Below are 19411 nucleotides of genomic sequence, written 5' to 3' on the forward strand. Positions count from 1 at the left end.
GTGTATCCAGTTTCTCAGCTGTATTTAGCTGCTGTCAGCAGTGCCTCATGCCAACACAACACCCCAACTCGGAACACAATGCCTGGGGTGCACAGGAGCTTGCCATTGTGGTTTTCAGCTGTATTTTTAGCAGGAGGGTTTTGCTTATGAAATAAACTTTCCCATGAAGCAAGCGAGAGAGACAACGCAAAGTCAAGCCAAATTCAAGGTCATTTGGCTTCGCTGGCCTCACAGCCGATGCTTCAAACCACCGAACAAATGCAGCCTGCTCTATTTTCAGCATTAGAGCTGCCAGTGCTGTAACAGACATTGTTCTCCAGGGAAATAAGTAGCGATATGAGGGCAATTATTTTGACAGGACAGAGGTTAGAAACTGGGTAAGTCCCGGTACTCTCCATCAAACCTGTTCATTCTAGCTTCACTTGGAAATACTGTTTAATCACAATCCCGCATTCCACTTCTGACATAATGGCAGGAGGTACACTTGTACAATTTAAAAATAAAAATCCCTTTTGTTCCCAAACAACAAAACATGAGGACATTCGGGAAAGTCTGACCAAGCCCTGATTGAACAAGAACCTGAGATTATTTCTCCTAGCAAGAGGCAATCATTACCTCTGACAATGCTTTGCTGTGATTTATAGTTCCAAGGGGGTTTATACACATTTGCTGTTGTGTTGTGAGGAGTTAACATCTCCCACAGTCACTCAAGATGCTTGGGGTTTTACCTCTAAACGCTGTTTGTACAGCAGTGTTGGGTTCAGGGATCTCACCCTGTGCTGTGCAGCACGCTGGCCCCAGTGCAGGAAAACACAGAAAATAAATGTGAGGGGCATGTGTCTCCCCAGTTGCCCTGAGGGATCAAGAGAAATCAGCGTGCAAGACACATAAGATTAAGTCATAAAATGCAGAAGCCCATGCTAACCACCGTGAAAATCGCAGACAATTAGCGTGTTCATGAGGGCACCCGGCCCTGTTCGAATCGCTCACGTTCCACCCTCAGAAGCAAACAGAAAAGCTGCTTAGTCTTTAATTTCATTGTCGTTTTATGGAAGTAGAGCTCATTGCTCCTGGCAAGAGATCGTCACCTCTCGGGCTCAGCTGCCAGGGCCACCGAGGCAGAGTCCTGCCCCTTCTATTTGAGCATCAACATCTTCTGAGGTCCGCACTGACAGACGCACGGTTTACAAAACACTCTCAGGAAAGCATGGCCAGCAGCAGGCTTGATAGTAAACACAGCTATTCAGGGAGGCTCCTCTTAGAAAAAAACAAAGCGTAGGATCTTATACTTCTTTCTTAAAAAAAGGTTATAAGATTTTTTTTTAAAAAAAAAAAAAAGAAAGAGATCTTTTTTAAAAAAGGGTTATAAAACTGTTTCAAAATCCTAGTGGTCATTTGTCCTGTGCCAAAGAGCTGGCACTGGTGGTGGCTGGCACAGGGGAAGCCACAGCAGCCAGGTGATGTCCTGACGCTGGGGACATCTCAAACCAGCCCGAGAAGCACCCAACTTTCTCATGGAACTTTTTAAGTTTTTGGGGAAAAACAAGGCCTGGTGTTCATGTCCTCGCAGTGGGATGGAGGTGCAGCTCCCTTTGCATCTGGGGGGGGGTGCGGGCAGCGTCCCGGGAGGTTTGTGCCACTGGGACTGGGGCGGGAGCAGCAGAAGCGGCTGCGAGTCCCGGGGGGGATGTTGGGAGTAAGTTAAAATTTCTGGGAGAAAATTCAAGCAAGCTCGCAAGGAAGCCTGGACGAGTCCCGACTGAAGCGGAGCCGCTCCGGCTGGAGGGAGGTTCAGAGGCCCCGTCGGAAGCGCCGAGGGGCGGGATGGGGCGGGCGGGGGCGGGGGAGCCGGCGGGGCCGCTCCCGCCCGCACCGGGAGCGCTGCCGGAGCCGCACGGGCAGGTACGGGGCACAGGGGGGGCCGGGGCCCTGGGAGGGCGATCGGGGGCTGGCTGGTCCCTTGGGTACCGAGGGCCCCCGGAGGATGCCCGTGGCGACCGGCAACTCCCGCGGGGGTTCGGGGCGAAGGGACCGGCGGGGGCCCGCGCGGGTCAGGTGAAGTGTCATCGTTTAAATGTCACTCGGGGTTTTGTCCCCCTGCTTCTCGGGGTGGAGGATGCGGGTTTAAGACATAGTGTTGTTTATAGAGGGAGAAAAAGAAGGGGAGCTCTTTGTTGACATTTTTTGGGGGGTGGAATGACAAATTGAAGTCAGATCGCCGTGTTTCTGCACCACTCCAGCACCCCAGTTCTGCTGCTTCTGCAGCCACGGGGCAGATGTTGTGCTGGCTGGGTACTGTGGATGTGCATGGTGTGCACTCAGGTGTAGTCGTTCTTATTTAATCTCCATTTACACAGGGTTTCTTTAATGGCCCTGATAAAAGGGATGTAAGCAAACAGCAGCTCTGAATATTTCACTGCCCGTTTCCTTTGTTGTGGGAAATGCGCATCCACCCCCGCTGCTGTGGCCAGGTGAGGGCAGAGGTTGATCCCTCTGTGGGACATCGGCCTTGCTGCAGAGAGTTGGGGTTGGGGAGGGAGCTGCTGCAGGGTTTGCTCCACTTACCTTCCAGGATTCACCTTATTCATTGCACAAGCAGCAGAGTTAATTCTCAGCAATGTGACCTTACTGGCACGTGGGGAGGAAGGCTTGTCATCATCCTGGGGGACAAGGACATCACGGGAAATACAGGGTTAGGGAGGCAGGGGAAGAAGGGATGGACCATCTAACATAGCGAACAGAAAGTCAGTCAAATGCTATCTGAACTTCCAGAGTATAAATACTCTTGGAGTGCTGTATGTGTGCCCATCAGGATTAGAGACCTGAAGGCACTTGCATGGATCGGGGCGGCTGTGGGTGTCTGAGCTCTCTCTGCACATACAACGTGAGGCCAAGCATCTGCTGAGCACCCTGTGACCCAGGGCTCAGAAAGGGCTTTCATTGCTCACTGACATGTTACTGCTCCACTTGTCCAACTGCCAACCTGTAAACTTGTGATGCAATCAAAACCTTTCCTCCAACTTGCAAAAATACCACAGGATAGCATAAAAGTTCCTTCTGGGAAAACAAAGTCTTTTTCACCAGGCCCTGGAGAAGGTGGCTGAGGAGCAAGTGGTGCCTTAAGAGGCCAGACTGTCGGTGTCCCAGTGAAGTCCTGATCAACTGCAGAGTCAGGCTCAGCGGTGCCGGGGTGGTTCTGCAGCTGAGGTGCCATGCCGGGTCCCCCAGCAGTGTGCTGGGTTTTGCTTATGCCTCTGTTTCCCTGAAGTGGCAATTGCCCAGGAAAACCCCAGAGGAGATTTGACACAGCCAACACCATCATTTCCTAATGTGGGAGTCTGATGTCAGCACAAGGTGGAGGAGTTTCACCTGGGCTGACACGAGGTTGATGTTCTTATCTGTACATTAGGGACTGGGTCTGCAAACGGAGCAGTGTGAAATAAAAACTGCAAAGGAGAAAGAGGACTGAGGGAGCCTGATGGGTGTGTGTTCCTCTCCCCTGACTGAGGCCTTGGAAGTGGAGCAGCCAAACAAGAAATAAACCCAGTGAGCGGCAGCTGGGAGCTCCCAAATGTCCAGGCTTCTGAGCTGCCCACGCTGTGCAAAAACTGGGGGTTTTGAGGGCAGCAGCAGGGACAGGTTTCTGGAACCATTTGATGCCCTGCATGCTGTGTGTCCATCAGGTCCCCAGCCCTGCTCTGCTCCTCCACTCCCTTCTCTGGGGGGCTGGGAAGTGGTTACCTGTGTATGGATGGAGAGTGGGTCTGGATGTCCTCCATGTGTCACTTCTCTGCTCCAGGCACAGCAGCTGATGGGGGAGAGCAGGACAGGCTCCAGGCTGGCACCAAATCCAGCACCAAAGCCCCTCCAGCCCACTACAGCATCCGAGCACTGAGCATCTGCGTCGGGGTAAGGAGACCCCCACGGCGGGGGCCTGAGCTCCCCATCGCACAGGACACTGCACACGGAGCGGCTTTCACAGAGAGAGCAAAACAACAAGGTCATTTGGAAACATTCTGGTAATAAAGGTAAGAAGAATACTATTAACGTGAGAAAAAAGATTGAAAAAAGTCATCCAAGTATGGCCAAGCACAGCTTTTGCTTAAAGCCATTTCTTTATCAAATGAGCTGTTAAATCACAGTTTATGCCTAAAGGAAGAGTAAACCTGAGTCCTTCACTCTGCTGCCACGTTAAGATGTCCCCGGCAGAACCGGTGACTGTCTGCTCGGCTGTATTGCCAGCACACCTTTGCTAACTTGGTTTCTTAATTCTGGGATCCGTGTGTTTTCATGGCGGGCCAGGGATGCTGCAGGAATCTTGTCTGAGGATGTTCTTCCAGCCATCCCTGTCCCCATCCCTGTCCCCATCTGCAGCCCCATGCCTGTGCTCCCTCTGGCAGGTACCTATATTCTGAGTCAGTTTCAAACGTATCTAAAAACTAGTTTAATCTCATTTTCCACACTGTGGCCTGAATCTAACTCAAAAATGTGAAAATGCTGCCCTTTAGCACAGAGTTTTTACGGTTGGTGAGCTGAAGAGATGAAGTGAAATAGAAGGTGCTCCAGTCTTTGCTTAGAACTGATTTGGAGCTGGGTGTCCTTCCCCAGCACAGCATCAGCTCCTTGCTGTTGCCAGCGTGTTGCGACTCTGCAAACTGCACCCTTAGGTTTGCTGGTTAAATGGAAAGAAATTCAAGGTGGAGAACAAGTGTATTGATGGCTTCTGCAAAACCGTGAACAAAGATAAAGCAGCATTAAAATTAGCTGTTCAATATCTTTAACTTTACTCAGTTATGAAAGTAGAGCTTTTACTCTGTGTGTGCTCCTCAACAAAGTACATGTCTCAGCATTGCCATCAGGGAAGAAAAAAAAGCTAAAATTCAGCCTTAGGAAACAATAAAAAAAAAGGTTCTTCCCACAGTGTCAGGTTGATGAGCGATGCAGAGGGATGTGCAGGATACACGGGGTCCCTCCGCGGGCCGGCGGCTCCGGGCAGAGCAAACAGCGGCCGCAGGGCATGTGGCCAGGCAGGTCCTGCCGGGCTGGAGCTTGCCCAGCGCCGCGTGGGTGTGTTTGAAATTTTAATCTAATCTAAATCGTTTATTGGACTTCTTAAAAGCTGGAAAATATTTACTAGTTTGCCTTGCTAGTCTCTCTAGATTTAAATGTATTTTGCCAATACAGTTTTATAAAGCAGAGGCTGATGTTGAGGCAGTGCCCTGGGACGGGTTTGTGTTGGTGCCTGCAGAGGAGGCTCGGGCAGAACAGCCACACGTGCCGTGTCTTCCCTTCAGCAGTGGGTGGTTAAGCAGAGGCTGAGGTTGCTGCTCCTGTTTTCGTCATAGTCCTGCCCAAAAGCCAGCGAGCAGCCAACACAATGTGAACTGTGAACAAACCTTCTGCAGGAGCCGGGTGGGAACCGCTGCAGCACAAGCTCAGGGAGGACGAGCCCGTGATGAACTGGGGGGGTTGGGGTCTGGGAGGTCCAGGAGGTCTGGGAGGTCTGGAAGGTCCGCGTCCCGGGACATGTGTTCCTTGGAGAACAAAACGCTTTCCCATGGGAACAGAGCCTGCCCTCAGATCCTGGAGGGAACTGCTGGAGTTCCTTCCTTACAAAGCGCTCTCCCTTCAAGAGAGACATTCAGTGTTCCGCTGTGTCCAACATCACGTGGAATAGCGTGTGCAATGAAAATCGTCGTCTCCCTTTGCATCATGGAGTGCAGCGTCATAAAATCTATTGGGCTTATACTTTTATCAAACTCTGTATATACTACTCAGGAGATTTTGCAGATCTGGCCAATAAATCAATGAATCAGCATTAGCTTTTTTATTTTTTTGAAAAGTAGGGAGGAGCCGGTTGCCACCGCCCTGCACAGACCTGTGCCCACCCCTCAGCTCTGCGGAACCTTTGGAGTTTATCTGCAAGTAACTGTGTGTTAATCTAGTTCCTGCATTGCTGAGTGCTGCTCATTATTGAAATATTGCTGTGTTATTTCAGCACTCTTTCTTCCAGGATGCTGAGTTATATGCAGCATTAATCTTTAATTCTGTTCTCTTACCATTTGAATCTGAAAAATGTTCTAAACAGCTGACTTGGGTTTGTTTTGAAATCCTGCCTCAGGATATCAAGATTTAGTAACACAAATTCTCACCTTGACATAGCAGCACAAAATGTTCTATTTACTCCCAATATGAATGTAAAATATGCAGCATCCCTCACATGAGCAGCGGGAGCATACCGATAGTATCTGAAAGACAAAGGAATTTGGTGGAAAAAACCAATGGGCAGCAGCACCAAGCACATTCCTGGTGCTGGGAAAGGTGCTGCTGGCGCCAGGTCCTCTGCTCCTGCCCCTCTGACAGCCTGCTGCACCGTAATGCTTTTTTACTTCTAAGGAAAGTTTTTTTAAGCCCTGTATTAGTTTGAATACTAAATGCTGTTAGCCTGAATTCTACCTGACAGCAGCTCATGTGTGCACTGCTTGGTCCATTCAGCGCTGGCAGAGGTTGCAGACGATGTCAGACACATCCCTGTTTGCACAGAAAACACATCCAAAAAAGTCATGTTGCCATTTACTGCAGCCCATGGCAGCCCCAGGGCCAGGCCCGGGTCGGTCACCGCAGGCACAGCTGTGTCCCACAGGTCCCACTCGCTTCACCCCTGTGGAGCCAGAAGGAATGTGACAAAAGCCTTCATGGATTTGGGAACTGCAAGCACAAACCTCCCCGTGTACCCTCTGGGGAGGTGCGGGGCTGTGTCACTGCCCCGCGGGACCCTGAGCAGCGTCTGCTCCGAGCTCCTCCTGGGCGATAAACCCACCACAGAATGACCCGGCTGAGCTTTGCTGCCAACACCAGCACCCCTGGCACAACACGAACCTGCCTCTCCGCACAGCTGTTTGTGGCTTTCTCCCGCAGGATGAACCTGAAGAAGTATTTCATCCGCGCACTGCACCGCCTGCAGAAGGGCCCCGGCTACACCTACAAGGAGCTACTGGTCTGGTACTGCGACAACACCAACACCCATGGCCCCAAGCGCATCATCAAAGAGGGGCCCAAGAAGAAATTAATCTGGTTCTTCCTAACGCTGCTTTTCGCATCTCTGGTCTTCTGGCAGTGGGGCATCCTCATCAACACCTACCTCTCCTATAATGTCACATCCTCTCTCTCCATTGGCTTTAAGACCATGAAGTTCCCAGCAGTCACGGTCTGCAATGCCAACCCTTTCAAGTAAGTTTTTCTTCACCCAGTTTATGCCGTTGTGCTCTAACACCCTCGGATCTACTGCTGGCATAAGGTACTGCAGACTCGTTCCTGTCTCATATTGCATTAGGAGCATCAATGAAAATGATCCTGGCTCACCCAGTGCCATTAAAAACAAAATAAAGGAGCATAACACAGAGGCAATGGCTCAGGTCCAGAGGAGGCTCCATGTCCTGTGTGCTAGCCCAGGTGTCCCACTGTACCAGTTAATCTAATGATGGTTATTGCCTCCTGCAAACTTTCCCTGGCTTGGGGAAAACTTGAAGTTTGACTCACTTGTCACAACCAGAATCAGTCTCTCAATCTTTCCCCACAATCCCTTTCTTCCTCCTTCCTCGCTGTGAACGTACCTCTTATCGCTCACACTCAGCCATTAAGAGTTGGTTAAACACTAGTATCAGCTGGGACCTGCAGGGATAGAACTCAGCCTAATTCCAAAGGAGTAACTGATCTTTGTAACAGTTGCTTTAAATTTATATCCATGCAATAGTGCAGTCCAAGGCAAGATGCTCTCAACCAATACACAGGAATTACTTTGGGGTTGTTTTTTCTCACTGCTGGCTAGAGATGTTTTGTATAAACCACAGTGATTTACTGAAATACAACGAGCTGCGTTCTGCGCTGGTGGGTTCACCACCGCAGCACTCTGTTTATCCTTCCACTGGTTTTGCACCCAGTTGCAGCTGCTGGGATGCCCGTGTCGAGCTGGCCGTGCTCTGTTGCTCCCCCGTTGGTCTCTCAGCAGCAATCCAAGGGCCCCGGGAAGGTCTGGGCCCGCGGAGCAACAGCCAAGTTGCTGTACGTCCCCACCGCCGTGACACCATCTGATAATGGCTCTTTGTCCTGCAGATACTCGGAGGTGAAGCATCTGCTGAAAGACCTGGACAGGCTCATCGAAGCGGCGCTAGAGAGGATCCTGCAGCCCACACCGGGGAACAGCAGTGAGAACGTCTTCCCACCGCTCAACATGGAGCTCTGGAACCAGATACCCCTGGTCCTCATCGATGAGCATGACAAAGACAACCCCATCATCCTGGACATCTTTGAGAGCAAGCAGCCTGCTGTGGGCAATCAAACCGTGGAGGGCAACCGAACCACTGAGGGTAACCAAACCACTGAGGATAACCAAACCTTCAGAGGCAATGAAATGGCTGAGAGCAATGAAACCTTCATGGGCAACGAAACCTTCATGGGCAACGAAACCTTCATGGGCAATGAAACGACTGTTCCACCTGCCCCAACCAACGTGACATCGGAAGAGAAGAAGTACAAGCTGGCAGTGAAGCTGGTGAGGGTCCCGCAGGAGGTGCTGGGGAGAGAGGGACAGGTGGCGCTGGGACCAGAGACCACCTGTACTGGCAGCACCCGCGGCGCTGGGCACACAGGGCCCATGGGCGGTTTGCTGGTTATAGTGTGTTATTTCACGGCTCCAAGCCTGTCTGCTTGGTTTTTTTGAGGAAGGCAGCAGAGAGGTATTTTAAGCGTTTTTTTTTTACATTTCAGAGGGGATGTCTGATCCCCTGCAGGTTACACAGCCAGACACGCAGCTGAAGATGCTGGATGTCTGCATGTGGGGCCTGCAGCAGGATCATACCCTAAATATACCTCCCTGAATGAAAGGAAATCCAGCAAGGAGCTGTGTTAGGTTAGGGGCAGGGGCTCCCAGCTGCCCTCCCCTGCCTGAGGGCTGGCACCCAAAATGCTGGGAAAAGGCTGCAGCTGCTGCCACTCACTGGGGCACATGTGGGTCTTGTGACCCCCATCCTCTGCACCCAGAGAGGCTCCAGGGACTCTGCCTGGGCAGTCCCCAGGAGCCGGGGCAACCCCAGCGTTAAAGAATGGACCCAAACATGATGTTTTCCATGAGCTTGTGAAGGTCCCACTGGGACTGATGGAGAATCTGCCCAGCTGAGTCCCTCAGGGGGACCCGTCTGCAAACACCAGCAGATGTGACAGCTCCCGGCTGGCCTCACCCCTCAACCCCCAGGGCAGTGGGGAGGGCTGGCACCTAGCATAGGGACAGGGGACGCCATACGTCCCTCCAGGGGGGACACGCCGTACATCCCTCCTGCCATTCCCGCACGGAACAGGGACAGACCTGCCTGTGTGTGTCCCCAGTGCAGCCATCAGGGCTCGGACAACTGCACGTACCGCAACTTCAGCAGCGCGGCGCAGGCGGTGAGCGAGTGGTATGTCCTGCAGTCCACCAGCATCCTGGCCAAGGTCCCGCTGCAGGACAGGATCCGCATGGGCTACCAGGCCGAGGACATGATCCTGGCCTGTCTCTACGGGGCTGAGCCCTGCAACTACAAGTAGGTGCATGCTGAGCTCCCTGCCCTTCTCTGTCACATTGGGAATGGTACAGGACACTAAAGGCATGACGGCCTTTTGATTTCCTCTTTTTAAGGTATATTTCAGTTAATAAAGGGATTTCTGCTGGTTCTTAACTCTAACAACATTTCCAAGAGGGTTTCTGGATTGAGTTTTAGTTTTGGATGGGCTGTTCTGCTCATGACACACCGAGACTTACAGCATCCCTGGGTATTTTGCGATAACCAGCTGCCAGCCCAGGCGCTGGGTCAGCGAGTGCCTGGCACAGCACTGCAGCCCCGGGTACAGCCCCCCAGCTTTTACACGAGGCTCTGAGAATGCACTTTAGCCATTGCTGTTTCTTATGAATGTCAGATTAATAGATCCAGCTTCAAGAAGCACGAGTGCATAGCAGCAGCCCAGGCTGCAAGTCCTGCACCTCTGCAAGGAGGGCAGCAGAGAATTGTTATCCACAAACGTGACATGACACCAACCAAAACCCATCACCATAGCTCAGACCAAGCAATTATTGCTGTCTCCTCTGTGTGAGACAATTCCTTTTCATCCCAACAAAGCTTTATCCCCATGGCTGTGTCTCGGTACACACAAGTACCTTGCTTTGCCTTTTTATTTATTTTTTTTTCCAACAGCAGATTGATTGAAATTATATCTGCCGAAACTTCTATACAGCCATTCAACAAACTAAGCAATTTAAAATGAATCCCAGCCATCACTGCCAAGCACCAGTCCCATCAGTTGCATTGTTTTATAGCCCTTTAGTCCTCCTCAAGAGTCTGAGTTTTGTATGTGTGATTCTTCCAGGAATTTCACCCAAATCTATCACCCAGACCACGGTAACTGCTACATCTTTAACTGGGGCATGGACGAAGAGGCCTTGAATTCTTCCAACCCCGGAGCCGAGTTTGGTACGAGATCTCGCTGAGGAGGGCGAGCCGCTCTGCCCCCCTGCCCATTTCTGTTCTATGGACCAGATGGGAGGAATGGTTTTCCAGAAGGGGATAAGCCCCTGAAAGGGAAATGTGTCACACAGAAACAAGTAACGTGACTACAGATGTTACATGTGGCAGAAGGACAACATGTGGAGAGCTGAAGTATCTGGGGCAATGTCCAAATACTCTGTTAGCTAAAATATCTGAGGCAGTGTCTGAACTTTCACTCAGATATTTCCACCCTGAGCATTTGCCATCGTGGGTATTTACGCGCACGTAAGGCTGTGGTGAACCCGTCCTGTCCCACAGAACAGACATTTCTGTGCACAGTAAAAAGAAAACAGGCGCTTTTTTTTTTCCCAAATATTCCCATTTTGACACGACTCCTGTTCTGAGTGCTGTGTCCATGTGCCAGGGCTGAAGCTGATTCTGGACATCAGCCAGCAGGACTACATCCCCTACCTGTCCTCAGCGGCTGGGGCACGGCTGATGCTGCACCAGCAGAAGAGCTTCCCCTTCCTGAAGGACCAGGGCATCTACGCCATGGCCGGGACAGAGACCTCCATCGGCGTGCTGGTGGTATGTCTGGCATTCCTCAGGAGCACATTGTCTGACAATAATGTTATCTGATGGGACTGCAACCAAGTTTGTGTTAGGTCTTGGCTGAACTGGCTCAAACCAAAAGAGACGAGGTGTGGGCTGACCACAGGCTGGAACCATTTATGGAGACTTTTATGTAACTGTCCTGGCTAAGCACTTTACTGAAGCCAAAATATTGAGCTTGGGTCATTGTTCCCCTTCTCTTAGCATGTCAGCAGGTGCCGTGTTAAAACAAGCTGCTCCTGAACCACCTGCTCAGCCCTGATCCGCCCGGGGAACGGGCTGCAGCTCCTCTGCCCTGCCCCCATGGCTCTCTGAATTTTATCAAACATGCAGGGAATACAGGAATTAGTCTCTAGTAAGCAGGCAGCAGGGCCCTGGGAGGAACAGTAACCACTGAAGTCTGCTGTGTTGGTTTTCTTCAGGATGAACTGGAGCGGATGGGCTACCCCTACAGCGACTGCACCATGAATGGCTCTGACGTCCCCGTAAAAAACCTCTATAGCCAATATAACACTTCCTATTCCATACAGGTAAAACATGTTTCTAAATCAAACAAGACTGTTCAGGAAAAATCGTCAAAGCACTTAAAATCTTTGACTAGCCTGCAGGATTATGACGAAGTAGAAAGTATAACCTGAATACGGGAACCTCTTGTCTAGTAATGAATCCGCACTCGAGTCTGAGCACTCAGTTGCCCTGGGTTTGGAAAAGATCCAAGTGGATCCAGTGGGATAACTGTGTATTGCAGGAGCAAGACCTAATGATGCAAATATTAGAAGTTGCACCAAAGGTAAGGAGTGTTGCTCTGCGGGCAGCACAGTTCAGTGTGACCTTCGGTTTTCATCCTCACCCCAAACAGCCCGTACAGCAAGGAGATGGTGTCAGCAGTTACTGCTCCCTCAGCCACGTGGGAATTTTGTTTCACTCTGAAAGAAAGAAAATGGTCATGTTTCTAATTTTCTCAAAAGCCAAAACACAGCAACCCCCTCGGGATCCCTGTTGTTATTTAAGTCCCTGCTATATGGGACCTACCAGCAAAGTCCAAATCACCAGACAGAAAAGCAAATATTTTCACCTCCAGGTAGGAGCACAGTTTAATGCTGGTCCTTTCCTTGTACCCTGCAGCTCGGAGCTCAGCTCCCAAAGCAGAGGGTTCCCACTTACAGCAAAACCAGAGCAGGGTGTGCCTGGGGCCCTCGGTCCCTGAAAACCCCCAGTTCTCCCATTGTCTCCCCTTTTGGCACCCGAGCAGCCCCGATCAGTCACTGCCCGGCTCAGGGGGCAGAACCACAGCACCAGCCCAGGGACTTAGAGCCCCTGTCCCACCAGCATTTTCCCAAAAACACCAGCTTGTGTGCAGGACATGGAGACTGAACTTCTGCTCTTCACCTGGAGAACAGGATGAGAAAGTTGAGTGTTTGTAAACCTTGAATCTGCAGAAAAATAGAGTGTAAACGTTAAGCACTGGTTAATTTGTAACAGGCTTTAACATGGAGGAGAAGCATTTCGGGAGGGTGAGATATGGCAATAACAGAAACACCAAAACCTGAAGAATACACCCCAAACAAGTGGGAGGGCTTTGGTCTGGCAGGGTTTGTTGATATTTCTGCCTTTATGTAACTATAACAATTGGACCACTTTACCCAACTTTTTAAGATGCTTATATAATGTTCAAGCAAATACTTGAGAGGATTGCATTATTACTTAAAAGTTGCTAAGTGCTGACTGGGGTTCTATGGCCACATAATTCACATCACTCCAGAGACTGCTCAGCAAAATCAGGCTGGTCCGTCACTCCCCAATTGCACTGAGCTTTATGAGCGTTTTCTATCCCACAGAAATTCTCTGGTTGTTCTACTGAGCTGGAGCTGTTAAATTTAATTATCTTTTCATAGACTTTGTTATTGCTTTGTGCGCTGTTTCGTTCAGAATCTCCCTCCGATCTCAGCCGGTTGCCTTCATGCCTGGCTGAGCTGAGCCCGCACGCTGGGCTGCAATACTTTCGAGGGGAGACGCAGATGTACAGATAAGATAATTCAGATTTCTGAACCCTTCTCTTTATGTTGAGGTATTTTTAGAGTCCCAGCTTTAAAGTGGAAAGCAGCCCTTTGTCAATATGTCCTATGAAGCCTGGAGACAGCAGCAGTGTCTAGGGGCATAGTAGAACATTTTCATTCCTTTTTGGAAACTCCATATTTCTTCCATGAAGCCCTAAATAGTTCAGAAATGAGCAGTTCCTGGTGCAATTTGGAGCAGGCACTGAGTCCCCTCCTGCGAGGTGACACCCACGGGCAGCTCGTCACCAGGATGCGCCTTCAAATGTGGAGGAGCAGTCGCCAAAACGCATCAGAAAGAAAAGGGTCCTGGCAGCACAGCCACCCAACCTCCTCTTGCTGCTGGGCAGCTGGTGTCACCTGTGCCGGGTTGCAGAGCCCACTGTGCCACTGGCGATGCTCAGTGCCGTGCCGCCGGGATGCTCGGTGTGTGCTGTCAGCGATGCTCAGTGTGTGCTCTTTCTGCAGCTTCAGCCTTCACTGTGTGCAGCCACAAAATCAGCTGTTCAGGGCAAAGGAGAGAAAACAGCTCAGAGCTGAGCAATTCTTCAGGCCAGCACAGACTCAGCATCACGAGGTGGGCCTGGGGATTCAGCCCATGTCTGACCATCTCCCCCTTCCCTTTACCAGGCTTGTCTGCGCTCTTGTTTCCAAATTCACATGATTGAAACCTGTGGATGTGGTCACTACATGTTCCCTTTACCTGAAGGGGTAAATTATTGCAATAACGAAGATAACCCAGGCTGGGGTAAGAACATGAACATCACTAATTGTGGAGCCTTCTCTGGGTCTTGGCACACAGGGGGTGGGCACAGCCACAAGCGTTGTTGCTGTTGTAAATGCAGGAGGTGGATGGTTTTGCCCCGAGTATGATTCCCCATGGACATTCAGGTTGGTGCCAGGGTGAAGGGGCAAAATATCCAGCCAGGGACAGCAACGGGAGCCCCTGGGTACCGGGGGAGCAGAGGGGACGCTGCAGCATTGGCTCTGCAGGGATGCACGAGCTGTGGGACAATGCTCCCCGGGGCGGGCAGGGCCGGCAGCTCTGCAGGCAGTGGGCCAGGGCCGTGCCGAAACCACGGACACGGGCGAGCTGGCCCTACCGACACTGTCTGCAGAAAGAAAAATATTCTAAATGTACTATTAAACTGTCTGACTGCTTTGCCTGAGTTTGTCAAGGCAAGGAAGGTTAGAGAGGAAGATGGCAAATCTGTGCAGTAGGCTCATACCTAAACATGTGTTGTATTACACAAAATGGATGTAATCCAGTAAGTGGGGTCCTTATCTAAACAGATGCTTTGTTTTTTTGTTTTCACCAAACAGCATATTGCTATTCATTGCTGAGATCAAGCATAAGGGACAGACAGATCTGTATTGACTCCTGTAAGGAAACGTGCAAGTGAGTACCTGGGTGCTGGTGGCTGGGACGGTGCCGGGGACACCACATCCCAGGTCCTGTCACTCTGAGCTTTCTAAAATGGCAGCAAATCACGCGGGGCTGCTCTTCTGCGTGAGAACTGAAGTTCCAGTGACTTCAGAGGAGCAGAAACCTCTGTGCCAATGCTCTCCTCTCCTCTGCAGTGACACACAGTATAAGATGACCATCTCCATGGCAGACTGGCCATCCGAAGCCTCGGAGGTAACAGCCATTCCTTGTTTTGAAACAGTCATTAATAATTACCTGTTCTTAGCCACATGAATCACTCCATATTTTGTGACCTAATGTCCAGGTAGCAAGTGCCTCTTTGCTAAATTACACATTTTCAGTTTGCAAACACACACCAGCGCCAGGGCCCGGGATGGAGCGGGGACATCCCCATGGCAGCTCCTCCTTGGGCTCCTGCCCCACGGGTGAAGATGCTTCTTATCAGCTCTGAATAAATTTTGTTTTCCTAGGACTGGATATTCCATATTCTGTCTTATGAAAGGGATATGTCAACAAATGTGACTCTGGACAGGTGAGCAAAAGAAACAACCACTTTATCATCTCTACTGAGCCTGTTAACATTAGATTAACGTGAGGCTTGGCCATGCGCCAGAGCACGCGTGTGCTAATGCAAAGGGAGGACAAGATTTGGCACATGTTTGCCTGGAAGATACAGAAAGCAAACCTGAAACACACTTCACACATATCTTCTGCTCTCCATAGTGACAAAGCGGGTCAGACAAACTCAAACACTTAAAACTGACATTAACCACAGCCCTGCTCTGCGCTGAGCTGCTGTTTGTCCTTTGCAGAAACGGGATCATCAAGCTCAACATTTACTTCCAGGAGTACAACTACCGCACCATCTCGGAGTCGGCTGCCACCACGGTGAGTGCCCATCCTGCCCCCCTGCTGGTGCCACCATGCACCACAGTGCCCGGGACCAGCCGCAGAAACGCGTCACCCGAACGCACAGATGGGGCTTAGCCCCTGGGGCTGCTCAGACCCGCCGGGAGACGCCCCTCGCTGGGACCTGCTCCAGGTGCTGCTGCTTCACACGGCGGTGCCAGCAGAGCCACCTCCACCAAGGGGTTCACAGACCCTGGGTTGTTCTTCCCCCCCACCTCCCACCCCCAGCACAGGGCATCACAGAGCAGCAGCACCAGCTCCCCGGGGAGCGCTGCACACACACTGAGGGGGACCTGCAGGTCCCTGGGGCAGAAGCATCCCCCAGTTCAGCACCAGCAAACAGTGATGGGCAGGGATCAATCAGACACCAAGGTCACTGTCACTGCTGTGGCTCATCCCTGCCCTCCTCCCGCAGATCGTGTGGCTGCTGTCGAGCCTGGGAGGCCAGTTTGGGTTCTGGATGGGGGGCTCAGTGCTGTGCCTCATTGAGTTTGGGGAAATCATCATCGACTCGCTGTGGATCACCATCATTCACATCATCAGCTGGTGCAAGGGCCTGAAGCAGAAGCGGGCGCAGGTGTGGTACCCGGACGCGCCCCCGACGGTGTCGGAGCTGGTGGAGGCTCACACCAACCTGGGCTTCCAGCCTGAGGACACAGGGACGCCCCCCAGGGATGAGGCACTGCCCCCCGAGCCCGGTACCCCCCCTCCCAACTATGACTCACTGCGCGTCCAGCCCCTTGACGTCCTTGGTCCCGACAGTGATGCAGAAACCGAGTGAGTGGTGTGTCCCATCACCTCCCGATGGCAGGTGGCCGTCGCTGTGCTCAGTGTCACATCTGCCATCACTGAGCTCAGGGTGTCACTTGCTGAAAAATCTTCTTCTCTCCACCAAAATCAGGAAGGAACTAGAAAGCCCTGGCTGCCTTCCCCTCCCCAGCTTAAAGTGTTCACTGTGAAGATTCTCCATCTAATAAACCCTGTAATAAATCTCGAGTCAGTGTCAAATTCTGGCTTTTGCACATAGAGTGTGTATACATCAGTACTTTGCTATAGAACCATTTCTGGTGCTGACACCGTGTGCTGTTTGATGCCACGACACAGCTCAGCGTGTGCTGCTGCGCAGCCAGAGCCTTGGGCTGGGACCCAAAGTACCTTTGACTGCTGAAGTTGCTCTATTTCCACCCCTAAATGTCCACAACAGTAACAGTGAAAGAAAACGGTCCCTGTGCTCTGGAGCCCGCGGTGCCATGTCTGCATTTGCTGCCCAGGGTTTGTTAACGCTTGCAGCACAGGCGGGCATGGCTGTTAATGTGTGTCAGAGACAAATACTCCAAACTCTGTAAAGGCCCAGGTGTGGGGAGAAAGTGCCAAGCCCTTGAATAGTACCACACTCTTGGTAATAAATAAATAAATTTAAAAGTTGCCTTTAAGTTTCCTGTTGGCAGCGGGTGCAGTTCAGCACCGGTACGATGCTGACGGCCGATGCAGGAAGGGCAGGTGCTGCGTTCACTCTGACGTGAGGGGTCAGGGGTCTGGTGACCCCACTGGGCTGGGAGCTCACCTGGCCCCCAGTGCTCCCAGGAGCCCATTACAACCCACCGGCACCTGCTTCCCTCAAGTACTTTTGCAAAACTTCAAGAGGAAAAACAATCGTGTGGTTAAATCATGCGCCCGGGAACACGATGTCCTGGGCAGGGTGCCCAGCGTGGGGTGGTGGGGACACTGTGGCCAAGGGGACCCCACTCCAACCCCCAGCACGGGGGCAGAGCTATCAGGGTCTCCCCATCTCCCCTCAGCTGGGAGGGGGTCTGGGTGCTGACAGGGACCAGGGGACGCTCTGCCAGCTGAGGTGTCACCAGCTCGGCTGATGCTGCCCCTCAAGGGGGGAACTTCTAACCGCAAAATTCACTGATAAAGTCAAATCCTTAATCACCACTGTACAGCTGCTCTAGCGCTCCTGCAGTAGTTACAAGACAATGTGTAGGATATCTGCAGCCTTAATTTTATAAGACTTGGTTCATGAGCTTTTAAAATTTTATTATTAGCTCCAAAGGTAATGTCAACCAACGCTGCCCCGAGGAAACCACCAAACCCTGGGCACAGTGTGAGCTCAGCCAGCAGTAAAACCACTGGAGTGGTGACGGGGCAGACGGAAGGTGGTTCAGACTCTTGTACAGACAGAGGAATACCGCTCTTAGAAGAGCCATCCTAGGCTTATCCTGCCCTTCTCCCCAGAGGGACCCTTCCCTCCCTGGGCACCACACACTGGTCCAGTCTCCTACACTAAAACGGAAAGACCCGGGCAGTGATTGCGCAGAGACTCCAGCAGTGACTGCACTGAGAGCTGGGCAGTGACCACACTTCATCCCGCAGCGTTCGTGTACAGACACCAGCCAATACCGATCTGGACAAAGACCTCCAAACAATTCTCTAACAGTCCAAACCCCCTGCTCCCAGCAACAGACACAACCAAGCAATCTGCTTAAAACACTCGAGAGCTGAGAACAAAAACCTGGGCAACTATCCCCACACCCTCCCCAACAGAGAACACTGTAACATCGCTGCCAACGTCTGCCCACGGGGGAACCCAAACAGCTACAAGAGGCATCAGATGCTCTCCCTACCAGCCTGTTGCTTGTGCGGTAAGGACCTGGGTGCAATGTGGAGGGGAAGGGATGAGGAGGGTCAGCCGGGCTGTTTCCCAGCCCCCCCGGGCACTCCAAACACAGTGCCCAGGCTGCAGATGCCTGGGGTGGGCTCTGCGCCAAACCACCAGCAAAGGCAGCAGCCGGGCTGGGTCTGCATCCAGCCCGCACACCTTCAGTCCCATCCAGCCCACACACATCCAGCCCCAGCTGGGTGCCTGCCGGGGCCATGTGCCCCAATAACCACAGGAGCAGTGGGGAAGGAACAGCTGCAAAATCCTCCCAAAGGAATTGGGCGGAGGGCAGAGGAGGCACAACAGCAAGATGCACCCGTCCCACAGCCAGGGTGAATCAGAACAGCATGTTCTTTGGCAGGACGCGGACAGTTTACTATTCCAGTTACTGCTGGTTTATAGAGGGTGTCTGACAACTAATAAAAGTGGAAAGTGTCTTGTACTTGACTTCAGCTCTTTCCCAGCCCAGCTCTCTCCCCGAAATGAACTGATCGCGGACAAGCGTGTGCCTGCAACAGGGTTTTTGCTCCTGCTGCAGCAGCGGTGCAGCCGCTGGAAGCCTCAGCTGAGCGCTGCAGGGAGCGGGCACAGGGAACAATTCACAAACCACAGCCAAACAAGACAGCTGAGAAGTCCCAACTCAATACAGGACCCCATTTCCCATTCATTTGGGGATTTTTTAAATAGACTTTTCACACTCATAAAAGTAAACATCTAACTAAAAACCTGCCAAGAAAAAAAAATTCCAGGAGACACATTTTACTTCCCTGTTCTGAAATTTTTTTAGGTGCCAAAATTTCCAAAACCCAAAGACAGTTTACAAAGCACCTCTCCTCTCCTCACTTCCCCAGACTGCAGTTTTGGTAGTAAAATGTAACTAAAGTCCAGCTGACAACAGCAAAGGAATCCAGCTTCACTCCCAAAGTACACCACTGGTAAAATACAATCCTCCCTTGGCAGGTTACCTGTGCCACAACCAGAGAAGACATTGGGGTGACAAGCCAGCCAGGGACTGCCTGGATGAGACAAGCGGGGGCAGCTGAGCACAGTCACCCAGGGGAGAACATCAGGCCACCGAGTCCCAGCATCAGGACCAGAAGTGACAGAACCACAGCAGCGGGTACAGACAAGAGGAACAAAGACTGTTTCCCCTACAAAGCAGAAGCATTTGCCTGGGGGGTTTTCCCCAGTAGCCCCACACTCCAGCTCCGGGACCCCTCCGTGTTCTGTACTA

At 51.7% G+C, this 19411-nt stretch overlaps 1 protein-coding gene across 2 annotated transcripts; it reads left to right on the top strand.

The window, feature by feature from the left end:
- The first annotated feature begins 1822 nt into the window (after positions 1–1822).
- SCNN1B (sodium channel epithelial 1 subunit beta) lies at positions 1823–16509 on the top strand. 2 transcript variants are annotated; one of them, XM_065850789.2, is made up of 14 exons: positions 1823–1902; positions 3800–4028; positions 6919–7230; positions 8113–8551; positions 9382–9575; positions 10396–10499; positions 10939–11102; positions 11549–11656; positions 13811–13928; positions 14504–14579; positions 14762–14819; positions 15077–15138; positions 15419–15494; positions 15931–16509. In XM_065850789.2, the coding sequence occupies exons 3-14, from the start codon at positions 6920–6922 to the stop codon at positions 16294–16296; spliced, it is 2076 nt and encodes a 691-aa protein (XP_065706861.2). In that variant the 5' UTR covers positions 1823–1902; positions 3800–4028; position 6919; the 3' UTR covers positions 16297–16509. The 2 variants fall into 2 exon arrangements, with proteins under 2 accessions (XP_065706861.2, XP_071671272.1); XM_071815171.1 differs by lacking the exon at positions 1823–1902 and adding an exon at positions 1969–2055.
- Positions 16510–19411: the final 2902 nt, after the last annotated feature.

This window comes from Patagioenas fasciata, chromosome 15 (assembly GCF_037038585.1).
Source record: "Patagioenas fasciata isolate bPatFas1 chromosome 15, bPatFas1.hap1, whole genome shotgun sequence".
NCBI lineage: Eukaryota > Metazoa > Chordata > Aves > Columbiformes > Columbidae > Patagioenas > Patagioenas fasciata.